The sequence below is a fragment of the Leiobunum rupestre genome, chromosome 2 (assembly GCF_980474605.1).
Source record: "Leiobunum rupestre chromosome 2, qqLeiRupe1.1.hap1, whole genome shotgun sequence".
Lineage (NCBI taxonomy): Eukaryota > Metazoa > Arthropoda > Arachnida > Opiliones > Sclerosomatidae > Leiobunum > Leiobunum rupestre.
Genome location: NC_143385.1, coordinates 85,844,774 through 85,861,053, shown reverse-complemented (window position 1 = coordinate 85,861,053; position 16,280 = coordinate 85,844,774). Strand labels below are relative to the sequence as shown.

Here is a 16,280-nt window from a genome sequence, read left to right as displayed (position 1 = left end):
ATATACCAAACCAAACATCGACGGTACAAATTTCAAAATTCAAGTGGTTACTTTTCACAGTTTATTCTAGTATGATATATACTTAATTTTTCACCAAGTTTTATAAAACCGTGCATGCCGAAAACTGTCCATGACCTAAGAGCTAACCTCAAACCTAGCTCACCATTGTGTCTAGCCCTACATCGGAGCATCAAAAGAGCAGACTGCAATTAGTATCGTCTGCTCTTTCGTGCTGTTCCAAACCTTATTTGTGTATGTGCTTTACTAACCTTGGTGCCAAACTTTCAATGAAGTATAGGTAGCTTAAACTAATATTAAAACTAATAATATTTATCATTCCCGCTTAGCTTAAAATTTCATTTATTTAAAATTACTGTAGTTCAAAATATTTCAATAGTCTAGCCAGTGGCCTCCAATCGGAAGTTAGTGTTCGAAATCCCATTGAACTAATTTAATACCCTGAATAATCTTTGGTGGTGATTGTTACTTTTGTGGTAGTATATTAACTTTTTAATTTGTGAATTCAGGCGAACTTTTTCAAGAATGGAAGACCTTGGTAAGATTCGCATATTTTGATCTAATATATTGTGGCTTTGTGTATATGACTGGCAGTTTAAAATGCCAAGCTCTGATGTCTTAGACATGGCTTATCGCTATTAATATTGAGTTAAAGGCTATTGGCACCTTTTACCGAGCAATTTATCACAAATAAAATGTTAACGGAATTTTTTTGAAAGGAAATGGTTCATTGCTTGATGCTGCCTAACTATAACCAAACAGCCCTTATCTAACTTAGGCCTAACTCAAAATTATTGGCTTAAGAAATATTATAATTTAATGAGCACCGTGATACAATGGTAGCAATCAAGTTGTAAAATCTTTTATTGTTATATATCATTGAACCACTATTCTTCTTATTTCGTGAGAGCCAAAGCGACCAATAGGAGAAAGTTGAACATTTTAAACTGATGGAACCAAATTCCTCACGAATTGTCTACTCCTGTTGGCTTTATTTCTAAAAGGTATCCCTATTTAGCAATAGCTGCGATTGATTTTAGCCATTGCTGTTATGCTTCCATTACGCATGATTCAATTTCTGCTATGTAATTGTGTATAATTAGTGGGTTGACCGTGTAGCCCTACCTCCATAGCAGACGAAGTAATTGCCTGTTCTCTGTTAATGGTTGTATATAAATACATTTTTATGGAACTACTTAGTAAAATACATATCCCCATAAAGCCATAAAATTTGATTTATTACAAAGCCTTGTGGTTATTACATTAATTTCCAGAAATCTAGATTTAGTAACTTTTGACCCCATCTTAGAATGATATCAAGTACCAAAGAGAAATAGAATCAGGAATTATAAATGTATAGACTGAGAATAGCGAAAATATGGGGGACCTGATGATAACTCTACAAATAGACGTGGTTTACAGTAAAAAATAAGCTTTCGGTGTGCTATGCTAAGCGGTAAAGCTCTTCACGGATACAACATTTAGACTTTATTCAGATTTAAGATTACTAAAATCATTTGCTCTTTTTCATAGTTAAAAAGTGAAGAGTCGTTTCGTAAGGCGTCACGGTAATACCACCAAGAGAAGGAGGGGAAAATGTATCAGAGCCACCAATTCCCCAGCTAGCATCCTCGTGTACCAATAAATATTTGGTGGCTACCCCTTTTTTTGTCATCCCGTTAAAATTGTTATACTGCACCATTAAGCGGCGTTCAGACCAGGGCTGGACATAAGGCATTTGACTACTAATATAAATGCTCTGACTACTAAAATTAATCTAAATCTGGAGGCTCACTAGTCAATTTGACCAACATGTCCAACTAATTGGCAGTTAATTTAGCAGTGTGAACAGTATACAGTTTTTGGTGGTACAACAGGCAACTTTTTTCGGTTAGGTGACCGATTTTTGACTGGCAATTTGTTTGACGTATACAACTATTTGATATTTAACCAATGAAATTAAGCTAACCGTCATTGACGCGGGAACCTGGACCTAACTACGTCTGCTAACTATCTATTATTGCAATAATCGAAATAGCAGACATAAATAAACTAGAACCATTTCTCAGGGAACGTTATAAAGTATCCAAAAAATGTGAGATCGAATAGTGGTTTTTTAAATCAACTGTCGGCTCTATCATTGCCACCTGTATTATGAAAGGGCCCTGTTGTGAGAGATGGCCATGAATCTATCGGATTCTTCGAAAAACGCGACTTTACTGGAGAGCGTGGTGCCATCTATTTATGGCAAAGGAAGCTAAATTTTATAATAGCCAAATTTTAACGTCGTCAGAGAGCCATTGTGGAGTTTTATAGTTAGACAACTTATACTCTATTTAGTGGACTTTAACCTAAATTATATATCCCGTCGAAAAAATTGTTTATAATTGCTGTAATTTATGTTATTGACCAATTTACAAACGATCCAATCAACGCGAGGGGTACCTAAAAGTACCGCATTTTTGATTTATTAAATAAAGTTATTACACGTCGAGCCGACACTTTCTTTAAATCCTTTTATTATTATAAAAAGTTTATTTTCCAAGTTAACGTTGTTATTTTTTAGCGACGGCGGCCCTTTTCTCCGTCTGCATTCTCAGCACGCTAAGAAATTAGCCTTAGACATTCCAAATGTATATACGTATAATTCGTTTTAGAACTACTTAAATTTCGTTATCAGATTAGTACTTGCATCGTTGTTATATCAGTACGTACTTTTGGAGATATTGGCTCTTAAATCTCTTGGCTTACTAGCACTCTCCATTTTTATGAAGTTTCTCAGGATCTTTTTCACTAACCACTTCACAATTGAATGTCTAGTAAGACTAGTGGCAATACGAAGTCACAAGATGTCACCCACGACTTTTCCATGGAGGGAAAAAACCCGCACTAACTGGCAGCCTAAGTTAAGGAGTGATATTAGTATTAACATAATATAAGTAGTTACGTTGAGTAACCCAAAATTACTTGATCGAACAACCAAATTTGGATTAAGTTTAATCAAGAACCGACCAGTTGGAATCAAATAATTTGATAAAATCTGAATCATTTAATTAATTTGATAAAATTGGAATCATTTAATTAATTTGAGAAAATCGGAATCATTTAATTAATTTGATAAAATCGAAATCTTTTAATTAATTTGATAAAATCGGAATAATTTAATTAATTTGATAAAATCGGAATAATTTAATTAATTTGATAAAATCGGAATCATTTAATTAATTTGATAAAATTGGAATCATTTAATTAATTTGATAAAATCGGAATCATTTAATTAATTTGATAAAATCGGAATAATTTAATTTGATAAAATCGGAATAATTTAATTAATTTGATAAAATCGGAATAATTTAATTATTTGATAAAATCGGAATCATTTAATTAATTTGATAAAATCGGAATCATTTAATTAATTTGATAAAATAATAATCATTTAATTAATTTGATAAAATCGGAATCATTTAATTAATTTCACACATTGTAAATGTCCAAATTTTGATTAAGTTTAATCAGTGACGTAGCCAGGATTTTGTTTCGGAGGGGGGGGGGGACAAAATTGAAAAAAAAATAAAAAATAAATAAAAATGTTTTTAAATATCACACTTTGTAAATGGATCAAATATCACACTTTGTAAATGGATCAAATATCACACTTTGTAAATGGAACAAATATCACACTTTGTAAATGGATCAAATATCACACTTTGTAAATGGATCACATATCACACATCTTGGACTGTATTTTTTGATCGAAGTCGAATGTGCCTAATTTTGAATATCATTTGGTTATCAAATTTGATCGCCATTTGCGTAATGATGGCATCTCCGTAAGTTTACAAAACCCGAAATCGGTTTGAATTTGTTGGAAAATGAAAGATTGTAAGATGTTGCGTGTGTGGTGGAAACCCGTTTATTCAAAGCATTATCGCGGTCTGCCCTTTAGAGATCATTACTGTATATTATGATATATTCATTAACACAGTTAAAATTTTACGTCCCATCTATTATCTTTACCCATTTTCCTTAATTACTTACACGCTCTAGTGCCCAATATATGCCAACTTTCTGTAAAAATCTCCCCTTCCCCACCGGTTTTTAACGCATTTTGTCGCCGCTAGGTAACGCGACGTTGATATCCCATCATGGCAAGGGCCGTCTTAAGGCATGGGTTAAATAGGCTACAGCCCAGGGCACCCAGCCAGTTTTGGGGCTCCGGAAAGGCCAGCCATAAAGCTTCTACTCTAGGGATAAGGGTTTGGTTGGTTAAATATTATTTATGCACATTTCATATTATGTATCTTTTAGTTACGTCTAAAGTAATTTGCCACATCGCGTATCATACGGAACCAACAATTTCTAAAACCTAACAGCGAGTCAATGTCAGTAAAAATCTTTTTTTCAGTAGACCTATGTTATACTTTTTAAATTAAAAGTTTTGGTTTGATTATTGTGTAGTTGAATTTAGACAAGGGATATACAATGGCTGACCGTTGGGGAACGCAAAGTTCTTAAGAAATAATTTAGCCCAGGGTCCCAAAAGGTCTTAAGACGGGCCTGATTATTAGCCCGCTATAGAGTCGCTAATAGTCGCTATAAGTCACTCATGACTTGGCCCTTAATTACATATTGTAAATTTCGTATGAAATAACAATAAAAAAATTTGAAACTTGAAACTAAACACTATTTTTTATCGCGTGCCAAAATTCCAATGAATCCTAGAATATATTTCGATTTATTAATACTCGGGGAGAATGACTTAGATCCTCGAGCACCGTGTTCTTGTTTTAGGTAAATAATGAGCCAATGGGTACGTTCAGCAGCGCTCATCGGACTCACCGATTAGGCCTAGTAATCGCTGACATCGGTTTCCTAGCTGTACGCCTTCCGGTTTTGACGTCACGATGGTCATCGGTTACTCACCGAAGTCATCCGATGGCTGACGTAAAACTACTATAAAATTCAACGCCATTTAAAAAAAAACACCGATGACTGAACTTACGACGTCATTATGACGAAAAAGTTAATCGGTGGAAAATATAAATCCATCTGTTTTTTTTTTCGTTGACTGTTATCACGTAACCAAGGAGAGACCATGCTGATTTGTTTTTTTTTTTTGGGGTGGAGCTTTGGGGGAAACGCTAAAAATCGTCTTGGTCATTCTCGCGAAGTATCAATAAATACATTCTTGATGAAACGGAGTTTCGTGCTGTTGAAAAAAATCATTTTCCTTTATGCATGGAAACATCTTTGTTTCGAATTGAAGTATTTCATTGTTTCGAAATGTCCGTGTGGGAAAAAATGTTTGCCAGAAGAGAGAAGAGTTTCTTTTAATCATTTTATTGGAGTAACCTTTGACTGCCACCCGCACTTCATATTTTATCGTCACGTTTCTTTTTTATCAGCTCTTTTAATTCCTTTTGAAGATGCTTTATTCCTTCTCTTCGCCGCCCCCAACTTTCACGCTTTAAGTCTGGTTTCCACTAAGACAAAAACGTCGTCGCGAGGAACGTCGACGTTAAAAATTCTTGTAAAGCTTGGTTTCCACCAGCGCGCGTCAAAAAGCGACACTCAACTTTGAAACGTGGAAAATGTTTTACGGGCGACAAAAAATTAACATTAAGACGCGCTCTTACGCGCGTTGGTGGAAACCAAGCATTTTAAAGCCCCATTTTCATGCTCGCTGGTAGCGGGTAAAAATTGACAAAATCCGCTTCAGCTATACACTTTTTCACTTTCCGCGTCGATCTGTTTCAAACAGATATTTTAGATTAATTTTCACGCTTGCGAGTGGCGGAAGCGAATTTTGACGATTTTTATCCGCTACCAGCGAGCATGAAAATGGGGCTTTAGGCCTAATAAATTTTTTTACTTCGACGCAAAAAAAATTCCCGTTAGGCCTAATGCTTGTTTTCCACTAGCGCGCGCAACGACGCGTTTCTCAGCTTTGAAACGTTCAAACGTTTTTACGCGCGTAAAGAAAATAACATTATGACGCGCGCTAGTGGAAATCAAGCTTAATACATTTTTACGTCGACGCAAAAAAATTCCCGTTAGGCCTAATACATTTTTACTCCAAAGCAAAAAAATTCGCGTTAGGCCTAATACCTTTTTACGTCGACGCAAAAAAAATTCCCTTTAGGTCTAAAGCTGGTTTTCCACTAGCGCGACGCAAAAAAAAATTCCCTTTAGGTCTAATGCTTGTTTTCCACTGGCGCGCGCAACGACGCGTTTCCCCGTTTTGAAACGTTCAAACGTTTTTACGCGCGTAAAGGAAATAACATCATAACGTGCGCTAGTGGAAAACAAGCTTTAGGCTTAGTTTCCGCTAGCTCGTGTAACGGAGCGTCAACTAACTTTGTGACGTACAAACGTTTTTGCGCACGTAAAATAAATTATGAAGTGCGCTAGTGGAAACCAGTCTTCATACATTTTTGGCGTTGACGCTCGCCGTCACGCTATTTTTAAGATAGTGAAAACTAACTTTAAAACGGCCGACATTCTTTACAAAATAACAAACGAATTATTTCCATTATTATTATTATTATTTATCATGTCTGTGGGGCTGCCTTACGTCCGGACCCATTCACCCTCTTACGTTCGTGCCCGGTTCCAATTATAGACTTTTCCTTACCACGTCTATTTCCAGAGTAGCGCCCCTTTTTGGAATATTTTTGTCCGCATACGGTGCACACAATCCCCCCTTTTTAGACGGATCTAGTGTTTTGGATGTCTGGGACCGCCGTGACGCGAAACCGCGATTTTATATAGTCAATTTTTATAGTCGTACGGACACATTCGAAGAATGTAACTCCGTAGAGGTTGTCGAATTCTTCGAGGACCGCGAGCGTCTCGAGTACTTTTTCATTTTTGTTTAGGTTATAATTGCGTGTCTCGGACGTACTGAAGCCGTTTTCTTTGTGTGGAATAATTTAACGCGGTCTTTATTCGCCGTATTAATTTTGAACACTCGAGCGTTCAAGTCGTGAATCGCTCCTTTCTACAACCAGCCCCGATGCACTCACATTGTCAGTCCAACGGGTACCGTTCGATCTCTTCGTATTCGGTTGTTGATCCTTGGGCTCTTTCGTTGTGACTTTTATATTGACTAGTTGGAAAATGATTAGACCCAGTAGTTTGGCTATTAATCCGTATACGAAACGCTATGGGAAGAATCAACCTCCGCCGGCATGTACGTATTTTATTTGTCTTAAAGGGTCGGAGATGGGCGCAGTCAGCTCTTCAAAGAGCTCCTGTTGTTTACGTTGCACAGTGTTCGTACACGACCTGGAAAAGTCTGGGAATTTGAAAATGTTTACAAAGGGTCAGGGAAAAGTCGGAATTTTAAAAGGTTTCCAAAATGTCAGTTAAAAGTTAAGGAATTTGAAAATGTTCCTAAAAAGTAAGGGGATTGTAAAATGACCCCAAAAAATCAGGCAAATAAATTTTTGAAATAAAACATTTTTTAAGATCTTTACATTAAACCATTCATTTATTCTACAAAAATGGTCAGGGATAATTTTGAATTTTGGTCAGTTAAAACCTGGAAATGTCAGGGAATGTAATTCCGGAAATTTTGTACGAACCCTGTTGCAAATGAGAGGAGCGCGAACTTTTAAGGGTGGCCGCAGTACCTTTAAAATTCAGGGAATTTGAATATTGGTCTTAAAGTCAGGTAATTTTAAAAATTAGTCTGAAAATCAGGGAAATGTCAAGGAATTTCATTTCGGTTGCGAATACAGGATGACCATGCACACCTCGTATATTTTATGATTTTTCCTATATTTCTAATGTTTTCCTATAACTTAATCTATTTTCCTATTCGTGACCGAAAACTATCGCTACGCCCCCTTTGGTGCGGCATTGAAAGCTAGATAGGTAGCGGCTAATTTATTGGTAAATTTGACTTTATAATTAATGATACTTGCATTTTAATATATTTATTGCATCGCTTGCTTATATTTTGATAAGTTTATTTAAGAAAAAACTTTTTATGGAGTTTTCCGTACTTTACCTGTTGCAATTTCCTGTTTTGATATACATGTAAATCAGAAACTACGAAGTTGAGAAAAAATTCAAAAAACATTTACGACAGTTATTTTCTATCCAATTAGAAATCACCCAATTACTGAACCAAATTACCTTTGAACATAAATGATTAGTTGTATTTCAAACCTACATTTTCCTGTAATTTCAAAAGAATTTATTCATTATTTTCCAGAAAAAATTTACTATTTTTCCTATCACAATTTTGGAGGTTTTCTGTGATCACCTTGCGAATAGGAAACCTTTACTAAAATATAGTTTAATAAATGCAATTTTGGCATTAAAATTAGTCAGGTTAAAATCTCGGGAGATGGTCAGGGAAAACCAGGAAAAGTCAGGGAATTTTAATCTAAAAAAAACCGGTTAAAAGCATGGTCTTTGGAGTATATATATGCCTTACAAACTTGGATAGCGGATAATCTATTTTTCGCTGAAGGATGTAACAGGGTTCGTACTGAACCTGGATAAGTCAGGGATTTCCAAATTGGGGGAAAAGTCAGGGATTTAAATAATTCCTAAAAAGTCAGGGATTTAAATAATTCGTAAAAAGTCAGGGATTTAAATAATTCGTAAAAAGTCCGGGATTTAAATAATTCGAAAAAAGTCGGGGATTTAAATAATTCGTAAAAAGTCCGGGATTTAAATAATTCGTAAAAAGTCAGGGATTTAAATAATTCGTAAAAAGTCGGGGATTTAAATAATTCGTAAAAAGTCGGGGATTTAAATAATTCGTAAAAAGTCCGGGATTTAAATAATTCGTAAAAAGTTAGGGATTTAAATAATTCGTAAAAAGTCAGGGATAAGTCGGGGATTTAAATAATTCGTAAAAAGTCAGGGATTTCCAAATTTGGGGGGAAAATTCAGGGATATAAATAATTCGTAACAAGTCAGGGATAAGTCAGGGATTTCCAAATTGGGGGGAAAAGTCAGGGATTTAAATAATTCGTAAAAAGTCAGGGATAAGTTAGGGATTTCCAAATTGGAGGGAAAAGTCCGGGATTTAAATAATTCGTAAAAAGTCAGGGATTTCCAAATTGGGGGGAAAAGTCAGGGATTTAAATAATTCGTAAAAAGTCAGGGATAAGTTAGGGATTTCCAAATTGGGGGGGGGAAGTCAGGGATTTAAATAATTCGTAAAAAGTCAGGGATAAGTTAGGGATTTCCAAATTGGGGGGAAAGGTCAGGGATATAAATAATTCGTAAACAGTCTGGGATAAGTCAGGGATTTAAATGATTCGTAAAAAGTCAGGGATAAGTCTGCGATTTAAATAATTCGTAAAAAGTCAGGGATAAGTCTGGGATTTAAATAATTCGTAAAAAGTCAGGGATAAGTCTGGGATTTAAATAATTCGTAAAAAGTCAGGGATAAGTCTGGGATTTAAATGATTCGTAAAAAGTCAGGGATAAGTCTGCGATTTAAATAATTCGTAAAAAGTCAGGGATAAGTCTGCGATTTAAATAATAAGTCGTCTCCTTGTAAGTGAACTGCCGCACAGGACTACAGCCGTCCACGAACTCTGCCCTTCTGCATAATAATTTGGGGCCTCTAAAGGGTCCCTTAGCACATGGTCTCTAGTTGCAGCATTGCGGAGAAGTGGAAACCAATAGTTGGCGCGAATTCGATGTTCAAAATCTACTGGTACATCCATGCTTGGATAGATCATTTGATATCCAAATTGGATTAAAATAAAACTGTATTTGTAATCCGTCATTGATTCCATATGTAACTTAATCACTCATAGGTATACCGTAAAGGTGTTTTCTTAATTGAAACCTTGTTCACGTGGTAGACGAAAATTTTCAATGAGCAAGTTGTAGAGCATACTCGAAAACCTATAATGGAATTGGTATGGTGGAAATCGGACATTTCGTCACTGAAATAATTGGTCATGAAAAACAAACAAAATTTAAATTTTTCACGTAGCGTTCAAAAACTACCTGGTGAAAAGGAATCACTTGTTACATAACGGACAGGTGAAAAGTTTCCAATATTTCAACAAGCACGAGGACAATTCTTTTACTGTCGCCCTTGACTCTAGTTGTTTTTGGATGGTTTTAAATTTTTCTTTCTCAGGTGGGGTAGATAGTATAAGAAAGGTCGCTAGGTGAGTTATAAATATTTTGGCAATGAATTGTTTCGCAAATAAAGTAATCAACTGTTTTGGAAACTTAAAAATAGTTTTTGGGTGTAAATGTGAAATTGAAGTTGAGGGACTGCAAGTAGAAAGGTTTTTCTTTGTTTGGGCTTTCCTATTCAAAGGAAGTAAGCTTAGAAGGTATCGCGTGTTATATTGAGTGCTACCAGAAGCATATAACATGTATCCTTTATTCTACAATTCCAATTTCTTTTACTGAAATGTTCTACTAAAATTTCTATAGAATTCATTAAAATGTCTTTTTTCTAAAGGCATTAAAAACCTACAAAATTTTTATGTAAATATTTATAGTGCACTATAGAGGGTATAGAAAACATTTTAGGTTTTATTGAACATTTTTAGAAAAGTTTTGTAACAGCTTATTTTTTCCCAGTGTTGGGTAAAATACTTATACTAAATACTTGCTAGAATAAGTATTTTAAATAAAATACTAAATACTTGCTAGAATAAGTATTTAAAATAAAATACTAAATACTTGCTAGAATAAGTATTTAAAATAAAATACTAAATACTTGCTAGAATAAGTATTTTAAATAAAATACTAAATACTTGCTAGAATAAGTATTTTAAATAAAATACTAAATACTTGCTAGAATAAGTATTTTAAATAAAATACTAAATACTTGCTAGAATAAGTATTTAAAATAAAATACTAAATACTTGCTAGAATAAGTATTTAAAATAAAATACTAAATACTTGCTAGAATAAGTTTTTAAAATAAAATACTAATTACTTGCTAGAATAAGTATTTTAAATAAAATACTAAATACTTGATAGAATAAGTATTTAGAATAAGATACTAATTACTTGCTAGAATAAGTATTTTAAATAAAATACTAAATACTTGCTAGAATAAGTATTTAGAATAAGATACTAATTACTTGCTAGAATAAGTATTTTAAATAAAATACTAATTACTTGCTAGAATAAGTATTTTAAATAAAATACTAAATACTTGCTAGAATAAGTATTTAGAATAAGATACTAATTACTTGCTAGAATAAGTATTTAAAATAAAATACTAATTACTTGCTAGAATAAGTATTTTAAATAAAATACTAAATACTTGCTAGAATAAGTATTTAAAATAAAATACTAATTACTTGCTAGAATAAGTATTTAAAATAAAATACTAATTACTTGCTAGAATAAGTATTTAAAATAAAATACTAATAAAATAAAACTGCTGAAATGACAAACAAAGAAGGATCTCTTCTAAAAGCAAGGGCTAGAAACACAAAGCCGCTATATTAGGCGCGGAATCGCGGTAGACAACTAACTGTAATTAAGCGTTAGCTCTCGCGCTTCTGCCTATTTAAAAACATTTGAAATCTACTATAGCAGCGGTTCCCAAAAGGTGTTCCGCGGAACCCTAGGGTTCCGTGGAAGGATCACAGGGGTTCCGAGAATTCGCAGCGCGGCCATCTTTGTTTGTGTCAAGAGTCATTTAAGATAAGTAAAAAAATTAGGTGGGGTTCCACCAGAATTAGGTGGATAATTTAGGGTTCCATAGCAAAATAAATTTGGGAACCGCTGTACTATAGCAATATGGAAAAGAGTCGCCAAAATATATATATTTTATTTTAATATTATTATTCTTATTTTAAATTCCAATATTTTGCAACAAAATACTACGAAATAGTGTTTAAAATAAAACACTAAATACTTTATCAAAAAGTATTTAAAATAAAATACTAAATACTTTATCAAAAATATTTAAAATAAAATACTAAATACTTTATCAAAAATATTTAAAATAAAATACTAAATACTTTATCAAAAATATTTAAAATAAAATACTTAATACTTTGTCAAAGTATTTAAAATTAAATACGAAATACTGAAAATGTATTTAAAATAAAATACGAAATACTGAAAATGTATTTAAAATAAAATACGAAATACTGAAAATGTATTTAAAATAAAATACGAAATACTGAAAATGTATTTAAAATAAAATACGAAATACTGAAAATGTATTTAAAATAAAATACGAAATACTGAAAATGTATTTCAAATAATATTTAAAATACTACCCAACACTGTTTTGTTTCGAACGTCAACCTTCTCAAATTACAAAAGCGGTCAAACATTCAGAAAACCAATTCAGGATTTGCAAATCCAGTTTATTTTCCAGATTTTTCCTTATTCGTTTTGTAGATTTTTAAAAGATCCGCGGAGTTTAATTTTTGTTAGATTGTCTAATTTTTTTCTGGAATTTTGTGGACGTGTTGAATTTTTTCTCTTGAATTTTGTGGACGCGTTGAATTTTCCCTTGAATTTTGTGGACGTGTTGATTTTTCCCTTAAATTTTGTGGACGTGTTGAATTTTTTCTCTTGAATTCTGTGGATGTGTTGACTTTTTTCTCTTGAATTTTGTGGACGTGTTAAACTTTTTCTCTTGAATTTTGTGGACGTGTTGAATTTTTTCCTTGAATTTTGTGGAAGTGTTGAGTTTTCTCTTGAATTTTGTGGACATGTTGAATTTTTTCCTTGAATTTTGTGAACGTGTTGAATTTTTTCCTTGAATTTTGTGCACGTGTTGAATTTTCTCTTGAATTTGGTGGACGTGTTGAATTTTGTGGACGTGTTGAATTTTTTCTCTTGAATTTTGTGAACGTGTTGAGTTTTCTCTTGAATTTGGTGGACGTGTAAAGTTTTCTCTTGAGTTTTGTGGACGTGTTGAATTTTTTCTCTTGAATTTTGTGAACGTGTTGAGTTTTCTCTTAAATTTGGTGGACGTGTAAAGTTTTCTCTTGAGTTTTGTTGACGTGTAGATGTTTTCTCTTGAGTTTTGTGGACGTGTCAAGTTTTTCTCTTGAATTTTGTGGATGTGTTGAGTTTTCTCTTCAATTTGGTGGACGTGTAAAGTTTTCTCTTGAGTTTTGTGGACGTGTAAAGTTTTCTCTTGAGTTTTGTGGACGTGTAAAGTTTTTCTCTTGAATTTTGTGGACGTGTAGATGTTTTCTCTTAAATTTGGTGGATACATGTATGTAGGTGTTTTCTCTTGAATTTTTTGGACGTGTTGATTTTTATTTATCTGACGTTTTGTGAATTTCTTGATTTTTCAGAAAATCTGCTGTACATAAAAAATCTGCTGTTTTCTATTTTTTCGTGGAATTGTTTGAGTATTCGGTCGATAATTTTTGGATTTGTTTGTTTAACAAATTCCAAATCATTGCCAGATTTTTTCGTGAATTTTTGTGCAGATTATTCTGAATGTCCGACCCCTTTAAATAATAACTACTTTTGATCGACAGTAAATAGAGTGAGTGAGATTAATAATATCCAAAAGACGTTAGCATCATCGACCATACAAGTCGGAATGTTTAAATATTCGTGGAACCAATCGTCGGTGACCCGACGGACGCCCACTCAAGTTCAACTCTCTTTCCTTGTAAGCAAAATACGACTTCGCCGAAAGTGGGTGTCTAATCTGTATTTAATAAGTTTTATTTCACGTCTTTCGAATACCTAAATATGATCGCTTAAAAATCCGAAAATATTTGCATCTTAATTTCCATTTTCAAAGTTATAATCTGATAGTTCTGGGCGGACGGCTGGCTTCCCTATTTTAAGTTCCTTCATTCGAGAATTCATTTCGTGGTCGTTTCTTCAAATATAAATCTTTAAGCATGACGGTGGTCATTAAAATGGACTTAAGGTCTTTAAAGGAACGCAGAACCCTTGTTGCGTTAGATTCCGGAAAGAGGGCTAGAAATATTCCAGAATATGATTGGTATTTCCTGCTACCACGTCACACGACTGATATTCGAAATGAAATACGTAAATCAACGCGTGTGGATTACATAAAACATTTTTGGTCGCTCCCAGTGCATACAGTTACGGAAATAAAAATACCATTAGATCTTTTTTAAACATAACCTTTTAGCATATGTAACATAATTACTCATAAGTATGCCACTAGCTCTATTTCTTCACTAACGGTTTGTTTCACAGATATTGCGTCATCCGTACCCTACGTCAGCGGTTCCCAAATTTATTTTGCTATGGAACCCTAAATTATCCACCTAATTCTGGTGGAACCCCAACTAATTTTTTTACTTATCTTAAAAGACTCTTGACACAAACAAAGATGGCCGCGCTGCGAATTCTCGGAACCCCTGTGACCCTACCGCGGAACCATAGGGTTCTGCGGAACACCTTTTGGGAACCGCTGCCCTACGTAATATTTGACGTCATCGAATCTCAAATGCCGATCATGCCGTCGCCCAATTAGCTCTGCGTCTGATAAACCGACGGCCATTATGTTAGTAAACAAATCGGTTTGAACAACCAAGGCTTAGGAGCTAAAATGTACTACAAAATAGTGTCAAGTTCTGCTAATGTAATTAATTTGCAAATTAATGAAGTTCTCGGAGACTCACGTTCTAAAATAAATTTGCCTTGTCAAATAAAAGAAGCAGGTTTATTGGAAAAAATAGTTGAAATTCAGGTTGAGCTTTTCTGGCGCATCTACAAGGTTGAAGTCTTTACAGATTCTTTTGAGCCTAGGCCTAACTCTTCTAGGCTGGGTATGGATTTTAAAAACGCTGGTGGAATATCCCACTTCGACGACTTGTTCCATTTTCGGAAAGCGATCACTTTTTGGTCATTTTCCCCAACCTTTTATTTTTCTTAATTACTCATTATTTAACTTCATTCGCACAAACCCAGCGAGTTTATAAATTTAATTAAAGCTACCTTGGGCTGGCTAAAATTTCGACTCAAAAAATTCCTTCTCAATTTAGAGGTTTTCCATTGGCCTAAATAAATATGTTAGTAGTCAATAGTGTGACTCCCAAAATTACTAGAATGAATAAAAAGGTTAAAATCTAACGTAGTCCACCTTTTTACTGGTTCGTGGTGAAACAAACCGTTAGTGAAGATTTTTGAATGGAATAAAGGTACAGTGGCATACTTATGAGTAATTATGTTACATATGCTTTTAGTTAATACTAAAATATAAATAAATAAATTTAGTAACTTCTAGTGTTGTTAATTTTCCGGAAAAATAAAATGAGGAAAAATTTCCAGGAAATCTTCCGCTCGGAAAAGTATTATATTTTAGTATTAACTAATTTCTAATGAATCATTAATTAGGCATAGCTAAAATTTCGTGCAACCAACACTTTAAGGGTTTTTATTTTTTTAAACTTTTTATCGATGTAAAATGTCTAATATCAGTAAACATACTACAAAAAATTAATAGGGTTACATTGTTAATCAGTTTAAACTAGTCTAGAGGTTTAGTTTTACTTTTAGATTCGAAAAAATGAGGTGAAAATTCCGCTTTATTTCAATTTGCAAACAATATTAGACTAATCATGGAATGAAACCTTTGGTTTATTTTTTCCGGTAAAAAGGCCTCTGTCATTTACCGGAAAATTTTCCGACTTACAACACTAGTAACTTTTGATAAAAGTAAAATATATGGTTAAAAATTGTCTTAATTTTGGTCTGAAAAGGTCATGGAAAATCTCCGGAAAATGGTCTGGGAATTTCAACCTTAAAATATTGGCAACCCTGAAGTCTATACAGTTGGCGGGATTTTTGATTTAAAAATACGTTTTGTCTCGCCCACCTTGTTATTTCTTTATCTTTGAATTTCGACATCCGCGTGGTAATATTTACGATGAACAAGATAAGGTGGGCTTTTCGCAATTGACATTTATTCGCGGTTTGACGTTAAGCCGCCTTCCTCTCGAGTTGCGTAAAAATACGATGTGGGCACATTGCTAAATATTCTAGAAGTACAATATATTACCAAGAATGTATTTATTTATACTCAGGGAGAATGAATATGTCGAGATTATTTTTAGCGTTTCTCCAATTCCACCCGTTGGGACCCCGGTATGCTCCTCCGCTTTAATAAAATCAATTAATACTGCAATCTCATTGGTTCTTAAAAATTACGTTTTTTTAAGCGATTATAGCTGCTACGAGGACGCAAAAAAATAAGACCGCCTCCTTTTTTCCTCCCCCCCCCCCTTAGCGTGACGGGGTTAGGGCCTCAACGTGTCCGTCGATAGTCTCGACATATTCATTCTCCCTGAGTT

General features: G+C 33.9%; 1 protein-coding gene across 2 annotated transcripts in view; it reads left to right on the top strand.

Annotated features, from left to right (window-relative positions):
- The first annotated feature begins 235 nt into the window (after positions 1 to 235).
- Pax (paxillin) overlaps positions 236 to 16,280 on the top strand; it is a 73,839-nt gene continuing 57,794 nt past the window's right edge. The window contains exon 1 of one of the 2 annotated variants that reach the window (XM_090166575.1): positions 236 to 556. In XM_090166575.1, coding sequence (XP_090022701.1) covers positions 544 to 556 — 13 coding nt within the window. In that variant the 5' untranslated portion in view covers positions 236 to 543. Of the gene's footprint in view, positions 557 to 6,797; positions 7,211 to 16,280 lie in introns of those variants that run through there. The other variant, XM_090166573.1, reaches the window with a different exon arrangement.